At 58.7% G+C, this 23,886-nt stretch overlaps 2 protein-coding genes across 7 annotated transcripts in view; one reads left to right on the top strand and one right to left on the bottom strand.

Moving 5' to 3' along the window:
* LOC102046640 (butyrophilin subfamily 1 member A1-like) overlaps window positions 1-18,786 on the bottom strand; it is a 39,370-nt gene extending 20,584 nt beyond the window's left edge. For 2 of the 4 annotated variants that reach the window (XM_055697954.1, XM_055697957.1), the window contains exon 1: window positions 18,476-18,786. The gene's annotated coding sequence lies outside the window, so the exon portion shown is untranslated. Of the gene's footprint in view, window positions 1-16,630; window positions 16,647-17,143; window positions 17,915-18,475 lie in introns of those variants that run through there. The other 2 variants (XR_008730043.1, XM_055697956.1) reach the window with 2 other exon arrangements.
* Window positions 18,634-22,575, top strand: LOC102053216 (E3 ubiquitin-protein ligase TRIM11-like). 3 transcript variants are annotated; one of them, XM_055697898.1, is made up of 8 exons: window positions 18,634-19,141; window positions 19,884-19,979; window positions 20,070-20,288; window positions 20,387-20,409; window positions 20,725-20,840; window positions 21,254-21,301; window positions 21,831-22,015; window positions 22,177-22,392. In XM_055697898.1, the coding sequence occupies exons 1-8, from the start codon at window positions 18,635-18,637 to the stop codon at window positions 22,243-22,245; spliced, it is 1,263 nt and encodes a 420-aa protein (XP_055553873.1). In that variant the 5' UTR covers window position 18,634; the 3' UTR covers window positions 22,246-22,392. The 3 variants fall into 3 exon arrangements, with proteins under 3 accessions (XP_055553873.1, XP_027653859.2, XP_055553872.1); XM_027798058.2 differs by lacking the exon at window positions 20,725-20,840 and having other exon boundaries at window positions 22,177-22,575; XM_055697897.1 differs by having other exon boundaries at window positions 21,831-22,575.
* The last annotated feature ends 1,311 nt before the right edge of the window (window positions 22,576-23,886 follow it).

Genomic DNA, 23,886 nt, shown 5'->3' with positions numbered 1-23,886 from the left:
CCTCGCATCCCCTTTCCCTCAGTGTAGCCCCTCGCTGCCTCGCCTGTCCCTCGGTGCAGCTCTTTCAGTGACACGTGGCAGCGGCCACCCCTCAGCATGGCTTTTACTCCTCTCCTGTCCCTTGGCAGAGCTTTACCCCCTCACACATCCCTTGCCCCAGCATAGCCCCTCGCTGCCTCGCCTGTCCCTCGGTGCAGCTCTTTCAGTGACACGCGGCAGCAGCCACTCCTTGACGCTTTTCCTCATCCCCCGCCTTTTTCTCAGCGCAGCTTTTATTAACCCCTCACATCGCCCATTAAGTACAACCTGTACCACCACCCTGCGCCTCGGTGCGGCTCTTTCAGTGACACACAACAACAACCACCCCCGGACACACCACCCCGCGCCTCGGTGCGGCTGTTTCGTTCACACATGGCAACCACCACCCCCCAACACACCATCCTGCGCCTCAGTGCGGCTCTTTCAGTGACACACGGCAACAGCCACCCCCCGACACACCACCCTGCGCCTCGGTGCGGCTCTTTCAGTCACACGCACAACAACAACCCCCCCTGGACACACCACCCTGCGCCTCGGTGCGGCTCTTTCAGTGACACATGGCAACAACCACCCCCGGACACACCACCCTGCGCCTCGGTGCGGCTCTTTCAGTGACACACGGCAACAACCACCCCCGGACACACCACCCTGCGCCTCGGTGCGGCTCTTTCAGTGACACACGGCAACAACCACCCCCGACACACCACCCTGCGCCTCGGTGCGGCTCTTTCAGTGACACACGGCAACAACCACCCCCGACACACCACCCTGCGCCTCGGTGCGGCTCTTTCAGTGACACACGGCAACAACCACCCCCGGACACACCACCCTGCGCCTCGGTGCGGCTCTTTCAGTGACACACGGCAACAACCACCCCCGGACACACCACCCTGCGCCTCGGTGCGGCTCTTTCAGTGACACACGGCAACAACCACCCCCGACACACCACCCTGCGCCTCGGTGCGGCTCTTTCAGTGACACACGGCAACAACCACCCCCGACACACCACCCTGCGCCTCGGTGCGGCTCTTTCAGTGACACACGGCAACAACCACCCCCGACACACCACCCTGCGCCTCGGTGCGGCTCTTTCAGTGACACACGGCAACAACCACCCCCGACACACCACCCTGCGCCTCGGTGCGGCTCTTTCAGTGACACACGGCAACAACCACCCCCGACACACCACCCTGCGCCTCGGTGCGGCTCTTTCAGTGACACACGGCAACAACCACCCCCGACACACCACCCTGCGCCTCGGTGCGGCTCTTTCAGTGACACACGGCAACAACCACCCCCCGACACACCACCCTGCGCCTCGGTGCGGCTCTTTCAGTGACACACGGCAACAACCACCACCCCCGGACACACCACCCTGTCCCTCGGTGCAGCTCTTTCAGTGACACACGGCAGCAGCCACTCCTTGACGCTTTTCCTCATCCGCCTTTTTCTCAGTGCAGCTTTTATTAACCCCTCACATCTCCCATTAAGTACAACCTGTATCACCACCCTGCGCCTCGGTGCGGCTCTTTCAGTGACACACAACAACCACCCCCGACACACCACCCTGCGCCTCGGTGCGGCTCTTTCTAGTGACACATGGCAACAACCACCCCCCGTCACACCACCCTGCGCCTCGGTGCGGCTCCTTCAGTGACACACAACAACAACCACCCCCAGACACACCACCCTGCGCCTCGGTGCGGCTCTTTCAGTGACACACAACAACCCCCCCCCGACACACCACCCTGCGCCTCGGTGCAGCTCTTTCAGTGACACACGGCAACAACCACCCCCCAACACAGCTCTGTTTGCCCCCTCACCTCCCTGTGGCACAGCCTTTATTGCTCCCTCGCATCCCCTTTCCCTCAGTGTAGCCCCTCGCTGCCTCGCCTGTCCCTCGGTGCAGCTCTTTCAGTGACACGCGGCAGCAGCCACTCCTTGACGCTTTTCCTCATCCCCCGCCTTTTTCTCAGCGCAGCTTTTATTAACCCCTCACATCTCCCATTAAGTACAACCTGTACCACCACCCTGCGCCTCGGTGCGGCTCTTTCAGTGACACACAACAACCACCACCCCCGGACACACCACCCCGCGTCTCGGTGCGGCTGTTTCGTTCACACATGGCAACCACCACCCCCGGACACACCACCCTGCGCCTCGGTGCGGCTCTTTCAGTGACACACAACAACAACCACCCCCCAACACAGCTCTGTTCACCCCCTCACCTCCCTGTGGCACAGCCTTTATTGCTCCCCCGCATCCCCTTTCCCTCAGTGTAGCCCCTCGCTGCCTCGCCTGTCCCTCGGTGCAGCTCTTTCAGTGACACACGGCAGCAGCCACTCCTTGACGCTTTTCCTCATCCCCCGCCTTTTTCTCAGCGCAGCTTTTATTAACCCCTCACATCTCCCATTAAGTACAACCTATACCACCACCCTGCGCCTCGGTGCGGCTCTTTCAGTGACACACGGCAACAACCACCCCCAGACACACCACCCTGCGCCTCGGTGCGGCTCTTTCAGTGACACACGGCAACAACAACCCCCGGACACACCACCCTGCGCCTCGGTGCGGCTCTTTCAGTCACACACGGCAACAACCCCCCCCAGACACACCACCCTGCGCCTCGGTGCGACTCTTTCAGTGACACATGGCAACAACCACCCCCCAACACAGCTCTGTTTGCCCCCTCACCTCCCTGTGGCACAGCCTTTATTGCTCCCTCGCATCCCCTTTCCCTCAGTGTAGCCCCTCGCTGCCTCGCCTGTCCCTCGGTGCAGCTCTTTCAGTGACACGTGGCAGCGGCCACCCCTCAGCATGGCTTTTACTCCTCTCCTGTCCCTTGGCAGAGCTTTACCCCCTCACACATCCCTTGCCCCAGCATAGCCCCTCGCTGCCTCGCCTGTCCCTCGGTGCAGCTCTTTCAGTGACACGCGGCAGCAGCCACTCCTTGACGCTTTTCCTCATCCCCCGCCTTTTTCTCAGCGCAGCTTTTATTAACCCCTCACATCGCCCATTAAGTACAACCTGTACCACCACCCTGCGCCTCGGTGCGGCTCTTTCAGTGACACACAACAACAACCACCCCCGGACACACCACCCCGCGCCTCGGTGCGGCTGTTTCGTTCACACATGGCAACAACCACCCCCCAACACACCATCCTGCGCCTCAGTGCGGCTCTTTCAGTCACACATGGCAACAACCACCCCCAGACACACCACCCTGCGCCTCGGTGCGGCTCTTTCAGTGAGACATGGCAACAACCACCACCCCCGGACACACCACCCTGCACCTCGGTGCGGCTCTTTCAGTCACACGCACAACAACAACCCCCCCTGGACACACCACCCTGCGCCTCGGTGCGGCTCTTTCAGTGACACACAACAACAACCCCCCCTGGACACACCACCCTGCGCCTCGGTGCGGCTCTTTCAGTGACACACAACAACAACCCCCCCTGGACACACCACCCTGCGCCTCGGTGCGGCTCTTTCAGTGACACATGGCAACAACCACCCCCGGACACACCACCCTGCGCCTCGGTGCGGCTCTTTCAGTGACACACGGCAACAACCACCCCCAGACACACCACCCTGCGCCTCGGTGCGGCTCTTTCAGTGACACACGGCAACAACAACCCCCGGACACACCACCCTGCGCCTCGGTGCGGCTCTTTCAGTCACACACGGCAACAACCCCCCCCAGACACACCACCCTGCGCCTCGGTGCGACTCTTTCAGTGACACATGGCAACAACCACCCCCCAACACAGCTCTGTTTGCCCCCTCACCTCCCTGTGGCACAGCCTTTATTGCTCCCTCGCATCCCCTTTCCCTCAGTGTAGCCCCTCGCTGCCTCGCCTGTCCCTCGGTGCAGCTCTTTCAGTGACACGTGGCAGCGGCCACCCCTCAGCATGGCTTTTACTCCTCTCCTGTCCCTTGGCAGAGCTTTACCCCCTCACACATCCCTTGCCCCAGCATAGCCCCTCGCTGCCTCGCCTGTCCCTCGGTGCAGCTCTTTCAGTGACACGCGGCAGCAGCCACTCCTTGACGCTTTTCCTCATCCCCCGCCTTTTTCTCAGCGCAGCTTTTATTAACCCCTCACATCGCCCATTAAGTACAACCTGTACCACCACCCTGCGCCTCGGTGCGGCTCTTTCAGTGACACACAACAACAACCACCCCCGGACACACCACCCTGCGCCTCGGTGCGGCTGTTTCGTTCACACATGGCAACAACCACCCCCCAACACACCATCCTGCGCCTCAGTGCGGCTCTTTCAGTCACACATGGCAACAACCACCCCCAGACACACCACCCTGCGCCTCGGTGCGGCTCTTTCAGTGAGACATGGCAACAACCACCACCCCCGGACACACCACCCTGCACCTCGGTGCGGCTCTTTCAGTCACACGCACAACAACAACCCCCCCTGGACACACCACCCTGCGCCTCGGTGCGGCTCTTTCAGTGACACACAACAACAACCCCCCCTGGACACACCACCCTGCGCCTCGGTGCGGCTCTTTCAGTGACACACAACAACAACCCCCCCTGGACACACCACCCTGCGCCTCGGTGCGGCTCTTTCAGTGACACATGGCAACAACCACCCCCGGACACACCACCCTGCGCCTCGGTGCGGCTCTTTCAGTGACACACGGCAACAACCACCCCCGACACACCACCCTGCGCCTCGGTGCGGCTCTTTCAGTGACACACGGCAACAACCACCCCCGACACACCACCCTGCGCCTCGGTGCGGCTCTTTCAGTGACACATGGCAACAACCACCCCCGGACACACCACCCTGCGCCTCGGTGCGGCTCTTTCAGTGACACACGGCAACAACCACCCCCGGACACACCACCCTGCGCCTCGGTGCGGCTCTTTCAGTGACACACGGCAACAACCACCCCCGACACACCACCCTGCGCCTCGGTGCGGCTCTTTCAGTGACACACGGCAACAACCACCCCCGACACACCACCCTGCGCCTCGGTGCGGCTCTTTCAGTGACACACGGCAACAACCACCCCCGACACACCACCCTGCGCCTCGGTGCGGCTCTTTCAGTGACACACGGCAACAACCACCCCCCGACACACCACCCTGCGCCTCGGTGCGGCTCTTTCAGTGACACACGGCAACAACCACCACCCCCGGACACACCACCCTGCGCCTCGGTGCGGCTCTTTCAGTCACACATGGCAACAACCACCCCCCAACACAGCTCTGTTCGCCCCCTCACCTCCCTGTGGCACAGCCTTTATTGCTTCCTCGCAACCCCTTTCCCTCAGTGTAGCCCCTCGCTGCCTCACCTGTCCCTTGGTGCAGCTCTTTCAGTGACACACGGCAGCAGCCACTCCTTGACGCTTTTCCTCATCCGCCTTTTTCTCAGTGCAGCTTTTATTAACCCCTCACATCTCCCATTAAGTACAACCTGTATCACCACCCTGCGCCTCGGTGCGGCTCTTACAGTGACACACAACAACAACCACCCCCCAACACACGACCCTGTGCCTCGGTGCGGCTATTTCAGTGACACACAACAACCACCCCCCAACACACGACCCTGCGCATCGGTGCGGCTCTTTCAGTGACACATGGCAACAACCCCCCCCGACACACCACCCTGCGCCTCGGTGCGGCTCTTTCAGTGACACATGGCAACAACCACCATCCCCGGACACACCACCCTGCGCCTCGGTGCGGCTCTTTCAGTCACATATGGCAACCACCACCCCCAGACATACCACCCTGCACCTCCGTGCGGCTCTTTCAGTGACACACAACAACCACCACCCTGGGACACACCACCCTGCGCCTCGGTGCAGCTCTTTCAGTGACACATAGCAACAACCACCCCCCAACACAGCTCTGTTTGCCCCCTCACCTCCCTGTGGCACAGCCTTTATTGCTCCCTCGCATCCCCTTTCCCTCAGTGTAGCCCCTCGCTGCCTCGCCTGTCCCTCGGTGCAGCTCTTTCAGTGACACGTGGCAGCGGCCACCCCTCAGCATGGCTTTTACTCCTCTCCTGTCCCTTGGCAGAGCTTTACCCCCTCACACATCCCTTGCCCCAGCATAGCCCCTCGCTGCCTCGCCTGTCCCTCGGTGCAGCTCTTTTCAGTGACACGCGGCAGCAGCCACTCCTTGACGCTTTTCCTCATTCCCCGCCTTTTTCTCAGCGCAGCTTTTATTAACCCCTCACATCTCCCATTAAGTACAACCTGTACCACCACCCTGCGCCTCGGTGCGGCTCTTTCAGTGACACACAACAACAACCACCCCCGGACACACCACCCTGCGCCTCGGTGCGGCTCTTTCAGTGACACATGGCAACAACCACCCCCCGACACACCACCCTGCGCCTCGGTGCGGCTCTTTCAGTCACACATGGCAACAACCACCCCCAGACACACCACCCTGTGCCTCGGTGCGGCTCTTTCAGTGACACACAACAACCACCCCCGACACACCACCCTGCGCCTCGGTGCGGCTCTTTCTAGTGACACATAGCAACAACCACCCCCCGTCACACCACCCTGCGCCTCGGTGCGGCTCCATCAGTGACACACAACAACAACCACCCCCAGACACACCACCCTGCGCCTCGGTGCGGCTCTTTCAGTGACACACAACAACCCCCCCCGACACACCACCCTGCGCCTCGGTGCGGCTCTTTCAGTGACACACGGCAACAACCACCCCCCAACACAGCTCTGTTTGCCCCCTCACCTCCCTGTGGCACAGCCTTTATTGCTCCCTCGCATCCCCTTTCCCTCAGTGTAGCCCCTCGCTGCCTCGCCTGTCCCTCGGTGCAGCTCTTTCAGTGACACGCGGCAGCAGCCACTCCTTGACGCTTTTCCTCATCCCCCGCCTTTTTCTCAGCGCAGCTTTTATTAACCCCTCACATCTCCCATTAAGTACAACCTGTACCACCACCCTGCGCCTCGGTGCGGCTCTTTCAGTGACACACAACAACCACCACCCCCGGACACACCACCCCGCGTCTCGGTGCGGCTGTTTCGTTCACACATGGCAACCACCACCCCCGGACACACCACCCTGCGCCTCGGTGCGGCTCTTTCAGTGACACACGGCAACAGCCACCCCCCGACACACCACCCTGCGCCTCGGTGCGGCTCTTTCAGTGACACATGGCAACAACCACCCCCGGACACACCACCCTGCGCCTCGGTGCAGCTCTTTCAGTGACACATAGCAACAACCACCCCCCAACACAGCTCTGTTTGCCCCCTCACCTCCCTGTGGCACAGCCTTTATTGCTCCCTCGCATCCCCTTTCCCTCAGTGTAGCCCCTCGCTGCCTCGCCTGTCCCTCGGTGCAGCTCTTTCAGTGACACGTGGCAGCGGCCACCCCTCAGCATGGCTTTTACTCCTCTCCTGTCCCTTGGCAGAGCTTTACCCCCTCACACATCCCTTGCCCCAGCATAGCCCCTCGCTGCCTCGCCTGTCCCTCGGTGCAGCTCTTTCAGTGACACGCGGCAGCAGCCACTCCTTGACGCTTTTCCTCATCCCCCGCCTTTTTCTCAGCGCAGCTTTTATTAACCCCTCACATCGCCCATTAAGTACAACCTGTACCACCACCCTGCGCCTCGGTGCGGCTCTTTCAGTGACACACAACAACAACCACCCCCGGACACACCACCCCGCGCCTCGGTGCGGCTGTTTCGTTCACACATGGCAACCACCACCCCCCAACACACCATCCTGCGCCTCAGTGCGGCTCTTTCAGTGACACACGGCAACAGCCACCCCCCGACACACCACCCTGCGCCTCGGTGCGGCTCTTTCAGTGAGACATGGCAACAACCACCACCCCCGGACACACCACCCTGCACCTCGGTGCGGCTCTTTCAGTCACACGCACAACAACAACCCCCCCCGGACACACCACCCTGCGCCTCGGTGCGGCTCTTTCAGTGACACACAACAACAACCCCCCCTGGACACACCACCCTGCGCCTCGGTGCGGCTCTTTCAGTGACACATGGCAACAACCACCCCCGGACACACCACCCTGCGCCTCGGTGCGGCTCTTTCAGTGACACACGGCAACAACCACCCCCGGACACACCACCCTGCGCCTCGGTGCGGCTCTTTCAGTGACACACGGCAACAACCACCCCCGGACACACCACCCTGCGCCTCGGTGCGGCTCTTTCAGTGACACACGGCAACAACCACCCCCGACACACCACCCTGCGCCTCGGTGCGGCTCTTTCAGTGACACACGGCAACAACCACCCCCGACACACCACCCTGCGCCTCGGTGCGGCTCTTTCAGTGACACACGGCAACAACCACCCCCGACACACCACCCTGCGCCTCGGTGCGGCTCTTTCAGTGACACACGGCAACAACCACCCCCCGACACACCACCCTGCGCCTCGGTGCGGCTCTTTCAGTGACACACGGCAACAACCACCACCCCCGGACACACCACCCTGCGCCTCGGTGCGGCTCTTTCAGTCACACACGGCAACAACCACCACCCCCGGACACACCACCCTGCGCCTCGGTGCGGCTCTTTCAGTCACACATGGCAACAACCACCCCCAGACACACCACCCTGCGCCTCGGTACTGCTCTTTCAGTGACACATGGCAACAACCACCCCCTGACACACCACCCTGTGCCTCGGTGCGGCTCTTTCAGTGACACATGGCAACAACCACCCCCCAACACAGCTCTGTTTGCCCCCTCACCTCCCTGTGGCACAGCCTTTATTGCTCCCTCGCAACCCCTTTCCCTCAGTGTAGCCCCTCGCTGCCTCGCCTGTCCCTCGGTGCAGCTCTTTCAGTGACACACGGCAGCAGCCACTCCTTGACGCTTTTCCTCATCCGCCTTTTTCTCAGCGCAGCTTTTATTAACCCCTCACATCTCCCATTAAGTACAACCTGTACCACCACCCTGCGCCTCGGTGCGGCTCTTTCAGTGACACACAACAACCACCACCCCCGGACACACCACCCCGCGTCTCGGTGCGGCTGTTTCGTTCACACATGGCAACCACCACCCCCGGACACACCACCCTGCGCCTCGGTGCGGCTCTTTCAGTGACACATGGCAACAACCACCCCCGGACACACCACCCTGCGCCTCGGTGCAGCTCTTTCAGTGACACATAGCAACAACCACCCCCCAACACAGCTCTGTTTGCCCCCTCACCTCCCTGTGGCACAGCCTTTATTGCTCCCTCGCATCCCCTTTCCCTCAGTGTAGCCCCTCGCTGCCTCGCCTGTCCCTCGGTGCAGCTCTTTCAGTGACACGTGGCAGCGGCCACCCCTCAGCATGGCTTTTACTCCTCTCCTGTCCCTTGGCAGAGCTTTACCCCCTCACACATCCCTTGCCCCAGCATAGCCCCTCGCTGCCTCGCCTGTCCCTCGGTGCAGCTCTTTCAGTGACACGCGGCAGCAGCCACTCCTTGACGCTTTTCCTCATCCCCCGCCTTTTTCTCAGCGCAGCTTTTATTAACCCCTCACATCGCCCATTAAGTACAACCTGTACCACCACCCTGCGCCTCGGTGCGGCTTTCAGTGACACACAACAACAACCACCCCCGGACACACCACCCCGCGCCTCGGTGCGGCTGTTTCGTTCACACATGGCAACCACCACCCCCCAACACACCATCCTGCGCCTCAGTGCGGCTCTTTCAGTGACACACGGCAACAGCCACCCCCCGACACACCACCCTGCGCCTCGGTGCGGCTCTTTCAGTGAGACATGGCAACAACCACCACCCCCGGACACACCACCCTGCACCTCGGTGCGGCTCTTTCAGTCACACGCACAACAACAACCCCCCCCGGACACACCACCCTGCGCCTCGGTGCGGCTCTTTCAGTGACACACAACAACAACCCCCCCTGGACACACCACCCTGCGCCTCGGTGCGGCTCTTTCAGTGACACATGGCAACAACCACCCCCGGACACACCACCCTGCGCCTCGGTGCGGCTCTTTCAGTGACACACGGCAACAACCACCCCCGGACACACCACCCTGCGCCTCGGTGCGGCTCTTTCAGTGACACACGGCAACAACCACCCCCGGACACACCACCCTGCGCCTCGGTGCGGCTCTTTCAGTGACACACGGCAACAACCACCCCCGACACACCACCCTGCGCCTCGGTGCGGCTCTTTCAGTGACACACGGCAACAACCACCCCCGACACACCACCCTGCGCCTCGGTGCGGCTCTTTCAGTGACACACGGCAACAACCACCCCCGACACACCACCCTGCGCCTCGGTGCGGCTCTTTCAGTGACACACGGCAACAACCACCCCCGACACACCACCCTGCGCCTCGGTGCGGCTCTTTCAGTGACACACGGCAACAACCACCCCCGACACACCACCCTGCGCCTCGGTGCGGCTCTTTCAGTGACACACGGCAACAACCACCCCCCGACACACCACCCTGCGCCTCGGTGCGGCTCTTTCAGTGACACACGGCAACAACCACCACCCCCGGACACACCACCCTGCGCCTCGGTGCGGCTCTTTCAGTCACACACGGCAACAACCACCACCCCCGGACACACCACCCTGCGCCTCGGTGCGGCTCTTTCAGTCACACATGGCAACAACCACCCCCAGACACACCACCCTGCGCCTCGGTACTGCTCTTTCAGTGACACATGGCAACAACCACCCCCTGACACACCACCCTGTGCCTCGGTGCGGCTCTTTCAGTGACACATGGCAACAACCACCCCCCAACACAGCTCTGTTTGCCCCCTCACCTCCCTGTGGCACAGCCTTTATTGCTCCCTCGCAACCCCTTTCCCTCAGTGTAGCCCCTCGCTGCCTCGCCTGTCCCTTGGTGCAGCTCTTTCAGTGACACACGGCAGCAGCCACTCCTTGACGCTTTTCCTCATCCGCCTTTTTCTCAGTGCAGCTTTTATTAACCCCTCACATCTCCCATTAAGTACAACCTGTATCACCACCCTGCGCCTCGGTGCGGCTCTTACAGTGACACACAACAACAACCCCCCCCCAACACACGACCCTGTGCCTCGGTGCGGCTATTTCAGTGACACACAACAACCACCCCCCAACACACGACCCTGCGCATGGGTGCGGCTCTTTCAGTGACACATGGCAACAACCCCCCCCGACACACCACCCTGCGCCTCGGTGCGGCTCTTTCAGTGACACATAGCAACAACCACCCCCCAACACAGCTCTGTTTGCCCCCTCACCTCCCTGTGGCACAGCCTTTATTGCTCCCTCGCATCCCCTTTCCCTCAGTGTAGCCCCTCGCTGCCTCGCCTGTCCCTCGGTGCAGCTCTTTCAGTGACACGCGGCAGCAGCCACTCCTTGACGCTTTTCCTCATCCCCCGCCTTTTTCTCAGCGCAGCTTTTATTAACCCCTCACATCTCCCATTAAGTACAACCTGTACCACCACCCTGCGCCTCGGTGCGGCTCTTTCAGTGACACACAACAACCACCACCCCCGGACACACCACCCCGCGTCTCGGTGCGGCTGTTTCGTTCACACATGGCAACCACCACCCCCGGACACACCACCCTGCGCCTCGGTGCGGCTCTTTCAGTGACACACGGCAACAGCCACCCCCCGACACACCACCCTGCGCCTCGGTGCGGCTCTTTCAGTGACACATGGCAACAACCACCCCCCGACACACCACCCTGCGCCTCGGTGCGGCTCTTTCAGTGACACACGGCAACAACCACCACCCCCGGACACACCACCCTGCGCCTCGGTGCGGCTCTTTCAGTCACACACGGCAACAACCACCACCCCCGGACACACCACCCTGCGCCTCGGTGCGGCTCTTTCAGTCACACATGGCAACAACCACCCCCAGACACACCACCCTGCGCCTCGGTACTGCTCTTTCAGTGACACATGGCAACAACCACCCCCTGACACACCACCCTGTGCCTCGGTGCGGCTCTTTCAGTGACACATGGCAACAACCACCCCCCAACACAGCTCTGTTTGCCCCCTCACCTCCCTGTGGCACAGCCTTTATTGCTCCCTCGCAACCCCTTTCCCTCAGTGTAGCCCCTCGCTGCCTCGCCTGTCCCTCGGTGCAGCTCTTTCAGTGACACGCGGCAGCAGCCACTCCTTGACGCTTTTCCTCATCCGCCTTTTTCTCAGTGCAGCTTTTATTAACCCCTCACATCTCCCATTAAGTACAACCTGTATCACCACCCTGCGCCTCGGTGCGGCTCTTACAGTGACACACAACAACAACCCCCCCCCAACACACGACCCTGTGCCTCGGTGCGGCTATTTCAGTGACACACAACAACCACCCCCCAACACACCACCCTGCGCCTCGGTGCGGCTCTTTCAGTGACACACAACAACAACCCCCCCCGACACAGCTCTGTTTGCCCCCTCACCTCCCTGTGGCACAGCCTTTATTGCTCCCTCGCATCCCCTTTCCCTCAGTGTAGCCCCTCGCTGCCTCGCCTGTCCCTCGGTGCAGCTCTTTCAGTGACACGCGGCAGCAGCCACTCCTTGACGCTTTTCCTCATCCCCCGCCTTTTTCTCAGCGCAGCTTTTATTAACCCCTCACATCTCCCATTAAGTACAACCTGTACCACCACCCTGCGCCTCGGTGCGGCTCTTTCAGTGACACACAACAACCACCACCCCCGGACACACCACCCCGCGTCTCGGTGCGGCTGTTTCGTTCACACATGGCAACCACCACCCCCGGACACACCACCCTGCGCCTCGGTGCGGCTCTTTCAGTGACACACGGCAACAGCCACCCCCCGACACACCACCCTGCGCCTCGGTGCGGCTCTTTCAGTGACACATGGCAACAACCACCCCCCGACACACCACCCTGCGCCTCGGTGCGGCTCTTTCAGTGACACACGGCAACAACCACCACCCCCGGACACACCACCCTGCGCCTCGGTGCGGCTCTTTCAGTCACACACGGCAACAACCACCACCCCCGGACACACCACCCTGCGCCTCGGTGCGGCTCTTTCAGTCACACATGGCAACAACCACCCCCAGACACACCACCCTGCGCCTCGGTACTGCTCTTTCAGTGACACATGGCAACAACCACCCCCTGACACACCACCCTGTGCCTCGGTGCGGCTCTTTCAGTGACACATGGCAACAACCACCCCCCAACACAGCTCTGTTTGCCCCCTCACCTCCCTGTGGCACAGCCTTTATTGCTCCCTCGCAACCCCTTTCCCTCAGTGTAGCCCCTCGCTGCCTCGCCTGTCCCTCGGTGCAGCTCTTTCAGTGACACGCGGCAGCAGCCACTCCTTGACGCTTTTCCTCATCCGCCTTTTTCTCAGTGCAGCTTTTATTAACCCCTCACATCTCCCATTAAGTACAACCTGTATCACCACCCTGCGCCTCGGTGCGGCTCTTACAGTGACACACAACAACAACCCCCCCCCAACACACGACCCTGTGCCTCGGTGCGGCTATTTCAGTGACACACAACAACCACCCCCCAACACACCACCCTGCGCCTCGGTGCGGCTCTTTCAGTGACACACAACAACAACCCCCCCCGACACAGCTCTGTTTGCCCCCTCACCTCCCTGTGGCACAGCCTTTATTGCTCCCTCGCATCCCCTTTCCCTCAGTGTAGCCCCTCGCTGCCTCGCCTGTCCCTCGGTGCAGCTCTTTCAGTGACACGCGGCAGCAGCCACTCCTTGACGCTTTTCCTCATCCCCCGCCTTTTTCTCAGCGCAGCTTTTATTAACCCCTCACATCTCCCATTAAGTACAACCTGTACCACCACCCTGCGCCTCGGTGCGGCTCTTTCAGTGACACACAACAACCACCACCCCCGGACACACCACCCCGCGTCTCGGTGCGGCTGTTTCGTTCACACATGGCAACCACCACCCCCGGACACACCACCCTGCGCCCCAGTGCGGCTCTTTCAGTGACACACGGCAACAACCACCCCCCGACACACCACCCTGCGCCTCGGTGCGGCTCTTTCAGTGACACATGGCAACAACCACCCGCCAACACAGCTCTGTTTGCCCCCTCACCTCCCTGTGGCACAGCCTTTATTGCTCCCCCGCATCCCCTTTCCCTCAGTGTAGCCCCTCGCTGCCTCGCCTGTCCCTCGGTGCAGCTCTTTCAGTGACACGCGGCAGCAGCCACTCCTTGACGCTTTTCCTCATCCGCCTTTTTCTCAGCACAGCTTTTATTAACCACTCACATCTCCCGCTAAGTACAACCTGTATCACCACCCTGCACCTCGGTGCAGCTCTTTCAGTGACACACAACAACCACCCCCCAACACAGCTCTGTTTGCCCCCTCACCTCCCTGTGGCACAGCCTTTATTGCTCCCTCGCATCCCCTTTCCCTCAGTGTAGCCCCTCGCTGCCTCGCCTGTCCCTCGGTGCAGCTCTTTCAGTGACACGCGGCAGCAGCCACTCCTTGACGCTTTTCCTCATCCCCCGCCTTTTTCTCAGCGCAGCTTTTATTAACCCCTCACATCTCCCATTAAGTACAACCTGTATCACCACCCTGCGCCTCGGTGCAGCTCTTTCAGTGACACATAGCAACAACCACCCCCCAACACAGCTCTGTTCACCCCCTCACCTCCCTGTGGCACAGCCTTTATTGCTCCCTCGCAACCCCTTTCCCTCAGTGTAGCCCCTCGCTGCCTCACCTGTCCCTCGGTGCAGCTCTTTCAGTGACACACGGCAGCAGCCACTCCTTGACGCTTTTCCTCATCCGCCTTTTTCTCAGTGCAGCTTTTATTAACCCCTCACATCTCCCATTAAGTACAACCTATACCACCACCCTGCGCCTCAGTGCGGCTCTTTCAGTGACACACGGCAACAACCACCCCCAGACACACCACCCTGTGCCTCGGTGCGGCTCTTTCAGTGACACACAACAACAACCACCCCCGACACACCACCCTGCGCCTCGGTGCGGCTCTTTCAGTCACACACGGCAACAACCCCCCCCAGACACACGACCCTGCGCCTCGGTGCGGCTCTTTCAGTGACACACAACAACAACCACCCCCCAACACACGACCCTGCGCCTCGGTGCGGCTCTTTCAGTGACACATGGCAACAGCCACCCCCCAACACAGCTCTGTTCGCCCCCTCACCTCCCTGTGGCACAGCCTTTATTGCTCCCTCGCAACCCCTTTCCCTCAGTGTAGCCCCTCGCTGCCTCGCCTGTCCCTCGGTGCAGCTCTTTCAGTGACACGCGGCAGCAGCCACTCCTTGACGCTTTTCCTCATCCCCCGCCTTTTTCTCAGCGCAGCTTTTATTAACCCCTCACATCTCCCATTAAGTACAACCTGTACCACCACCCTGCGCCTCGGTGCGGCTCTTTCAGTGACACACGGCAACAACCACCCCCCAACACAGCTCTGTTTGCCCCCTCACCTCCCTGTGGCACAGCCTTTATTGCTCCCTCGCAACCCCTTTCCCTCACTGTAGCCCCTCACTGCCTCGCCTGTCCCTCGGTGCAGCTCTTTCAGTGACACGTGGCAGCGGCCACCCCTCAGCATGGCTCTTACTCCTCCCCTGTCCCTTGGCAGAGCTTTACCCCCTCACACATCCCTTGCCCCAGCATAGCCCCTCGCTGCCTCGCCTGTCCCTCGGTGCAGCTCTTTCAGTGACACACGGCAGCAGCCACCCCTTCACATACCTCTACCGCCACCTCACACAGCTACCCGCTCAGTGTACACCTCGTACCAACAACCCTCTCCCATTCATATAATTTTTATTATTCCCTCACACCTCCTCTCAATACAAGCCCCTCCCCGCCACCACCCTGCCCTCAGTGCAGCTCTTTTAATTACACCACGCAACAACCACTCTTACTACAGCTTTTCCATATGCACCTCATACCTTTCCCTTGATGCAGCTCTTTTCATAATGTGAAGCAAGGACCACCCCAGTGTAACTCTTTCATTCATACCTCACACCTCTCAATGCAGAGCCAGCTCACCTCAAAATAACCCACCGTGGCCCCCTCGCGTCCAGGGGGAAAGCCAGGCACCACACCTCCACCCTCCCACCGCCCTCACATCACAGCCCCGCATCCTCAACTGACCATGCTGGGATGGCTCCTAAAAAAATCCATTAGTTTAAGTATTTACTGCTCCATCCACCTCCTTCCTGAAGCTTGCCCTCCAGCACCCTCCACACCCCCAGCAGCCTTTAGGGCTTCTCTGTCATTTCCCTGGCTGCTACTACTGCATCAGTGCCTTTGAAGTATCCCCATCCCCTGACCTTAGCAGGGCACCGATAGATTTCGCTAGCTGTCTCCACTTGCTCCATCTCCACACAGCCAATACAGACTGCTCCAACACTCCAACCCATCACTTACTACAGCAAATTCTGGTTTTGGATTCAAAATTGCTGTCTTCAAACACCCGCTACTTTGCTGCAAGCTGCATTCTTTACTTATAATTACTTTCCTACCACCAATCTACTACAACCTCTCATCACACCATTGAAACACACATCGTGTCCAGAACCAGCCCTGGGCACCACCGAGCTAGCGGCGGCGCCGGCAGCAGCAGCGACTGTCGGCGCTCCAACAGCCTACCCATGCTTCCAGGCCACCGGGCTTCGCGACGTCCCTCGGGGCGGCCGCAAAGCCGCCGCCGCCGCGCTCCTGCCGCTCTCCCGCCGCGCTCCTGCCGCTCTCCCGCCGCGCTCCTGCCGCTCTCCCCGCCGCGCTCCCCGCCGCGCGCCCCGCCGCCGCCTCCTGACTGCGCCGCAGCGCTGCCCGGCGGCGCCTTATATACCCCCGCGCCGGACGCCGCCGAATCAGCGCCTGCCACGTCATGCCCCCGCCCCCTCCCTGCCCCACGCCCCCCGCGTCAACGCCCACGGGCCTCCGCCCGCCTTCCCCCCATCCCGCTGGCGCCATAATGGGTCCCCCCCCCCAAACCAACGCACCTCACTCCCACGGGCGCTGGGTTCACCCACCCGCACCGCGGCTTCTCGTGGCCCTGCAGGCACAGTCTATGTAATTGTCCTAAAATAATAGAAATTCCCCCAAAAAGTCAAGCGGGTGTGACGCATGTTCACACCAAGGCACTGTGACTCCGGTAGCTCTTCATCACCAAAAAATAGAATTTTAATAAGCCACGAGCAGTGGTATTTTTTTATACATGTGTGTATAAATAACGTAATTGCACAAAAATTAGACTTTCTGGGAAAATATTTGTATTTAACACAACCCTGGTTTTTCCTTCTGCTGCCAAAGCCTCTTGCAGGCTGAGATCCGCCTTGGAAAGGGGCAATAAGCATCCCAAACAACTAAAACCTGATTAATTATAAGTCTTAGCTGTTAATCAAAATTCTACTGCAGGTATTTCCTCAAAAATCACGTAGTTAAAAAAAAAAAAAAAAAAAAAAGAGGTTCGGATAGGTTTTTTTTGCCCCCTTTTGTGCAGTGAGATGTGATTAGAGATGAAAATTTGGGATTTATTTCGTTTGGTTTCTCCTGTTGTGTCCCGTCCCGTCGCATCGCGCTCTGCCGCGCCGCACCCTCGAAGCTCCTCACGGGTGTGAATAGAGGGAAAGGCGATCGCAAACGACGGTTCTTATTGGCCGTCGGACGCGCTGAGGCTTCCCATTGGCTGCCCGAGTCAACCAATGAGAATAGATTCTTCCGATCCTCTCTTCCGCGGCCAAGGTTCGCCCCCCGCCCCAGTCCCCGCTCCCGCACGGGCCACTCCAGGTCTATTAACGGGGTTTTCACGTGGGTAGCAGCGGCCCGGTGGGTTTTTGCGTCGCTCTTGCCTATTTTTGCCCTGCTTGCAGCCGGGCGCGGGGGTCTGGCAGCCCCTCTGCTTTCCCTTGAGGAAGGGGCTGTGTTTTCCTGGAGAGAAACCAAAGCTGGTTAACCTAGGGATCAGCAAGCTGTGCTTTTTACAGTTTGGGAATATCCAACTTATTTTATTGCTTTATCAGCCTTATTCGTAACTATAATAATACATGATCAGTCTCTTTTAAAAATTATTTTTACGTGGGCTATATTCTATACAAATGAAACTTCCAGCTCAAAGACCCTCACTCAGTCTGGTTCCCTGAAATAATTTTATTATACAACTGCATTAACATTATTCATTCCTAGGATGGGCCACTAACACCACTTCCACCCACAGATCCTGCACCAGATAGCTCTTTCCACCCCCCCCACCCCCCGCTTTTTATTTTTCATACCCAATTTGGGTGCTAAGGTTTAGCAGCGGGTTTTAATTTCACCATAAACCCCCCACTGGGTTTATTGCTGTCGCACAGCTAATAGACGGGTGAGCTCTGCGGGATGTAGCAGGAACTCTGCCCACTTGTTGCACTCCTGCATTAATCCCTCCTTTCTACAGCTATTCTCAACCCCCCAACCCCGCCCCCTGTGCAGCTGGAGTGGTAAAAAACTCACCTTGCAAATAAATCACCCTCTTAAAACCCTGACAGCCGCTGCCTGTGTTCCCCCGCTGTCGTTAAATCCTCGCTAGCCTTGTCCTTGGGGTTTTTTTTATTGCTGGGGCGGTGGGAAAGTCGGATAAGCGCTGCGTTGCTTTTCCCTGTGAGGTTCCAGATGCCGACACCAGCCTCCTGCCCCGTCACCGCTTCCAGGAAAACCATTGCCCAGCCCCTTTGCGTGGGCATTTCTCTGAATGCTCATAAAAACAACCCCGTCACACCAGTCATGGCTGCGGGAAACGCTGTGGAACATCTCCAGGAGGAAATCACCTGCGCCATCTGCTTGGATTTCTTCCATGATCCTGTCATGATCCTGAGTTGCGGGCACAATTTTTGCCGCCGTTGCCTTGAACGTTGCTCCGCGGATGCCTCCAGAGCGGGGTCTTGCCCCCAGTGCCGTTTACCTTTCCCCCACGGTGGCTTCCGTCCCAATCGGCAACTGGCCAATGTGGTGGCAGCCGTCCAGGAGCTGGCAATGCCGGCGGCGGAGGAGCTTTGCCAGCGGCACCACCAACCCCTCACCCTTTTTTCCCGCCGGGATGGGAGGCTCCTCTGCACCACCTGTGCTGAGCATCGCGCCCACCCCGCCGTGCCCCTCGAAGAGGCTGCTTGCTGGTACAGGGTGAGTGAAAACCCAGTCCAACCCCCTCTCCCTGCCTGAGTGATGTTAAAAAACCCAATTTCCATTAAAAGTCAGCCACACAAATATGTATTTGCAGATGTGGCAAAGCTTTTCCCCATTATTCCGGGGGGGGGGGGCGGGGGAGGGGAAAGCACTTTGAGCATCCAAAAGTAAAAATTGAGGTGAAATACCACAGTTTGCTAAGGCTTAAGTATGCATGGGGTGGGATGGGGGGGTGAGGGGGTGGGTGGAAGTTTGGGGAACCAAAAACTCTGAAGATGAGTAGTTTAAAAGCTCCTGCAGTCACCCAGCGCCTGCGCTGTTGGAGGTTCCTGCTCCGCCTCCGGGTGCGGAAGGGAAATGGGGGTCCCCAAAGGGGGTCTGGGCCCAGCTGGGGGTGCAAGGAGGGGGGAACAAAGAAGGGCTGGGGTGTTTAAAGGGCCGGTGGGGATTTTTTAGGGGAGGTCATGGAGGGATGGGGGCTGGAAGACCCATAGTGACCATACAGCACTACGTATTTATAAATCTGTATAGGTAAGGTGTGGGTATACATATTGCATAGCTACAGACTAATTATGAAGTGGATATAGATGCACACATCTGCTTCAGCACAGCTGGAGAGGAGGATGAGGCCACCCGTGCTGGCTATATCCTGGGTGCTTTAGGGGTCCCAGCCTCCCCAACCCCCGCCCCGGCCTTTCCCCTCACCTTCAGGAGCCAAAACCCCTTTTCTTGGTTGCAGGACCAGTTTGAAGCTTCCCTAAAAGCCCTGCAAGAGGAGGATGAGCGACGTGCTGGGCTGGCGGCAGCAGCAGAGGAGACAAGACAGGAGATGCTGGTGGGTGCTCCCGCTGTTGGGGTGCACTGTGGGGGACAAAATGCTTCATCCCCCCCTCCAGCATCCTTCTCCTTTCCCTTCATCTCCCAGAGCAGAGTTGATGCCGAGAAGCAGAAGCTGCTGGCGGTGCTGGAAGGGCTTCGGCGGGTGCTGGGTGAGCAGGAATCACGGTTCTTGATCCGTCTTGGCCGCTTGCGCCTAAGGTTGGAGGAGCAGCGACGTGGTGAAGCCGCCGAAATGGCCCGGCTCCAGCAACGCCGCTCCGAGCTCCAGGCCAAGTGCCGGCAACCAGACAGTGACCTGCTACGGGTGAGCCAAATCTTTTTCCAAAATCCCTCTTGTTTTCCCCCTTTTGGCTTTTATTCCCTGGTAAACAGCCCTGAGCATTTCTCTCCCTTCCTCTCCAGGATGCCCAAATCACCCTGAGCAGGTACCAGGGGCCAAAAAGCACCACCTGGAATGCCGTTTTTGGGCCAAAAGCCTCCGTTTTGCGGGTCTCCTCCTCACCCTGCATCCTTTTCCCCAGGGATTTTTGCTTTTGAGTTGGGAGGGTTGATGGTTAATCCAGAGCCTGGAGGGGGAAGGCGGTGGAGGGAAGCGTAGAATCTATCATCACATCTTGCAGGAAGGAGCTGGAGCTTTTCCTGGGGAAATAAAGCTTTCCCCATGGTTCTTCAGCACAGGGAAGGGAAATTTGGGGATTTCTTCACATTAAACACACCGATTTGCCCCCCCTCACCCCGAGGTGCACAGAGTGGAGGGCGCAGCCGTCGCTGCCGCTGATGCCGGAGCTGGAAGCGGAACTCGAGGATTTTGCCCTGAAAACCAACATGCTGGCAGAGGCAGTGATGCAGTTTAAAGGTGTTTGGAGGGGAAAAACTGGCAAAAAGGGGGATTTAGTAGGCAGAAATGGGAGCTAGGAGCGGGGTTGGGGGAGTGCAGAGACCTCCTCGGGTTTCACAGAGTTTGGCTGGAAGGTCCAAGCATCATAAATGTCCCTTTAATTAAGAACATTTCAGGGATTTATCCCTTTTATAGCAGCCTTAGGGGGTGGGCAACTGCAGGTGGGAGGTGCAGAGGGCTTCTAGGTGTTAACCAGCACCCAAATTGGGACATGAATTAGGTGCAGAGGGGGGCAATGCACCACACAAAGAGGGTTTGAGGGTCCCACCTCCAGCAGTTTCACCCTCTCCATGTGATGAGGAATGAGGGGGACACATGGGGCAGGGCTGGATCCAGGGTTACAAGTCTCCGGGGTCACTTTCTATTTCCAGACATCGTGGGGTGCTCACTGGAGGAAGACTCAGGGGGATACCGGAGAGGTGAGTTGGGCTTCGAGGACGACAGATGGGTTCAGCACCTGGGGCTGATGCTCAGGTTCAGCATCCAGAGCTGGGGCTCAGCTGCAAAATCTGGAGCTGACGCCCTGGTGCAATGCCTGGGACTGATGCTTGGGCGCAATATTTGAAGCGGATGCTCTAGTGCAATATTTAGGGCTGATAATCAGGTGCAAACATTTGAAGCTGACGCTCTGGTGCAACACCTGGGTGCAGAGTCCTGGGCTGATGCTCAGGTGCAATATTTGGAGCTAAAGCTCCAGTGCAATGCTCAGACGCAGTATTTGAAGCTGATGTTTCAGTGCAACATTTAGAGCTGGTAATTAGGTGCAAGACTTGAAGCTGATGCTCTGGTGCAACACCCAGGGCAGAAGCTTGGGTGCAATATTTCAAGTTGATGCTCTTTTGCAGTGCCTGGGGCTGGTGCAACATGCAGAACTGATGCTCAAGTGCAATATTTGGAGCTAATACCAGGATGCACCAAGCCCCCCTAACACCCCTCTCCCCCTCCCAGCAACCGTGACGCTGGACCCGGCTACAGCTCACCCCCAAATCCTGGTGTCAGCAGATGGCCGGACCGCAGGACGCCGGGAATCCCCCCTGGCTCCTCTTCCCTCGGGAACCGAGCGTTTCGAGTCTCTCCGCTGCGTTTTGGGTCTGCAGGGCTTCTCGGGGGGCCGGCACCGCTGGGCTGTGGAGGTTCGTCCCGGTCCCGACTGGGCACTGGGGGTGGCTCGGGAATTCATGTCCCGTAAGGGCTGCTTCGGTCTCAGCCCCGAACGAGGGGTCTGGGCCGTGGGGCAGTGGTTGGGGCAGCTACGGGCTCTCACCTGGCCCAGCCCCACATCTCTGCCCCACAGCCGCGTGCCCCGACGCATCGAGGTGGCTTTGGATTATGCTGGCGGGCGGGTGGCTTTCCGCGATGCTGACAGTGAGACCGAAATCTTCGCCTTCCCTCCAGCAACTTTCGCCGGTGAACGACTCCGGCCACTGCTCTGGCTGGGTGAGGGGCCAGCTCTGCTCACTCTCTGCCCCTGAATCCCCCCGAAACAAGACCCTTCCACCATTCCAATGAACCCCCCTGCTCCATAAGAGCACGCACACACATCAGCCCCATCTGCTTTTCCTTTTAACACTTAATTTAGCCAAATTAGTCACAAAAATTTCACCCTCCCACTCCTTGCCACATTTGCACGGACCATTCTTTGCAGCTTGGCTGGGCAGTTCTCCAGTGAACATAAGCCTCGAAAGGGGGGGGGGGGGGGGGGGGGGGGAAGAAAAAAAAGACAAGGGGGTATCTTGCTTCCCACTGCTGCTTTGCAGTGCTCACCCCAAACCACTTTCTCAACCCACCCTGAATGCACGTTTTTCATCCATTTAACTATTACTATTTTTTTTTTTTGGGGGGGTGGGGGGAGGGGATTAAAGATAGAGGAGGAAATTGCATGTGGGCCTGGAGCAGAGCAGGGTTTTTCCACACTGGGGAGAGGGGACACACTCAAGGCATGTTTTCTTTCCAATTTAATGCTTTCTGTTGGGTTTTTTCCCCTCCTGTTGAGCTGCAAAACACCCACATTTCCCCACAAGGAAACATCCTTAGTGGGAGAGTGGAGAGATTTTTGCTTCCCCAGCTGTTTGTCAATGGAAATATGTCCCAGAAAAACAGGGAGAACCCCCCTCCCAAAAATTTAAAGAGGTCACTCTGAAGAAGAAAAAGGGCTTTGCTGCTGCTGGTGGGTACCTCGTAGGAAGGCTTTGCAAGCAGAAAAGCTTCTGCTTAGGATTTGCAGAGAATTTAGGGGAACTGGGATAAAAACCACTTTTTGTGCCTCCCAGGATCGCTTAGGCTGGGGCCTCCCTGTGGTTGTGCAATTGCTGCCAGGATGCAAGGAGGGAGGGAAGCCACAGACAGGATTACATGCCCCGTTTCAACACCAAGAAGTGAATAAAGGGGGAAAAAAATTAAGCAAACCAGCACCTTGAGACTGCAAGAAGTCTTTTTTAGAGTTAAACCACGTCACAAAGTGCTGTTATCAGGCAGCACAGGGCAGGTCTCTGCCTCTTACAGCCAAAATTGTTCTGTCTCTGCTGCCAGACTTTGACATTGACCTGAGGAAGAGGAGAAACCACCAGGAAAGGTAGCAGGAAGGGCAGCTGCTTTCATCTTCAGGGCCCTAATTTTAAACACGGCCCCTGAAAAACCCACAGATCACTGCTAAACCTAAATTACAGCCTGGCTTGGTTGTGTAATCAGTCATTTCCTCGCTTGGCTCACAGCAAGGTAGGTCATAGGTGGTGTCTCCCTCGAAAGAAAAGAGCTTGTTATAGCACAAAGTCTGGTGACGCTTCGTGTCACAAATGTAAATTGAAAGTGCTTCTTCAAAGCATCACGTGCCAACACACGCGCTTCTGATGCTCCACTTGATCTGGAAAGCTTTATAAAAGTTTAAGCTGAAAGTCCACACAAAAAAATAAAGCATAAACAAGAAGTAAAAAAATAAAAAAGTTGTCTTTCTGAGTGGTTCAGCAGGCCCAGGGTTGACTATCCAACGGGGGGGGGTGGGGGGGGT

The sequence above is a fragment of the Falco cherrug genome, chromosome 21 (assembly GCF_023634085.1).
Source record: "Falco cherrug isolate bFalChe1 chromosome 21, bFalChe1.pri, whole genome shotgun sequence".
Classification (NCBI taxonomy): Eukaryota; Metazoa; Chordata; class Aves; order Falconiformes; family Falconidae; genus Falco; species Falco cherrug.
This window is presented reverse-complemented; position numbering and strand designations above follow the sequence as displayed.

Excerpts from the sequence above, each read along its gene's own strand:
- LOC102053216 (XM_055697897.1), top strand. The coding sequence starts at position 18,635 with ATGCCGACACCAGCCTCCTGCCCCGTCACCGCTTCCAGGAAAACCATT. Across the intron at positions 20,289-20,386 it reads CAGACAGTGACCTGCTACGG|GATGCCCAAATCACCCTGAG; the intron begins GTGAGCCAAATC and ends CTTCCTCTCCAG. Across the intron at positions 20,841-21,253 it reads GGCAGTGATGCAGTTTAAAG|ACATCGTGGGGTGCTCACTG; the intron begins GTGTTTGGAGGG and ends TTCTATTTCCAG.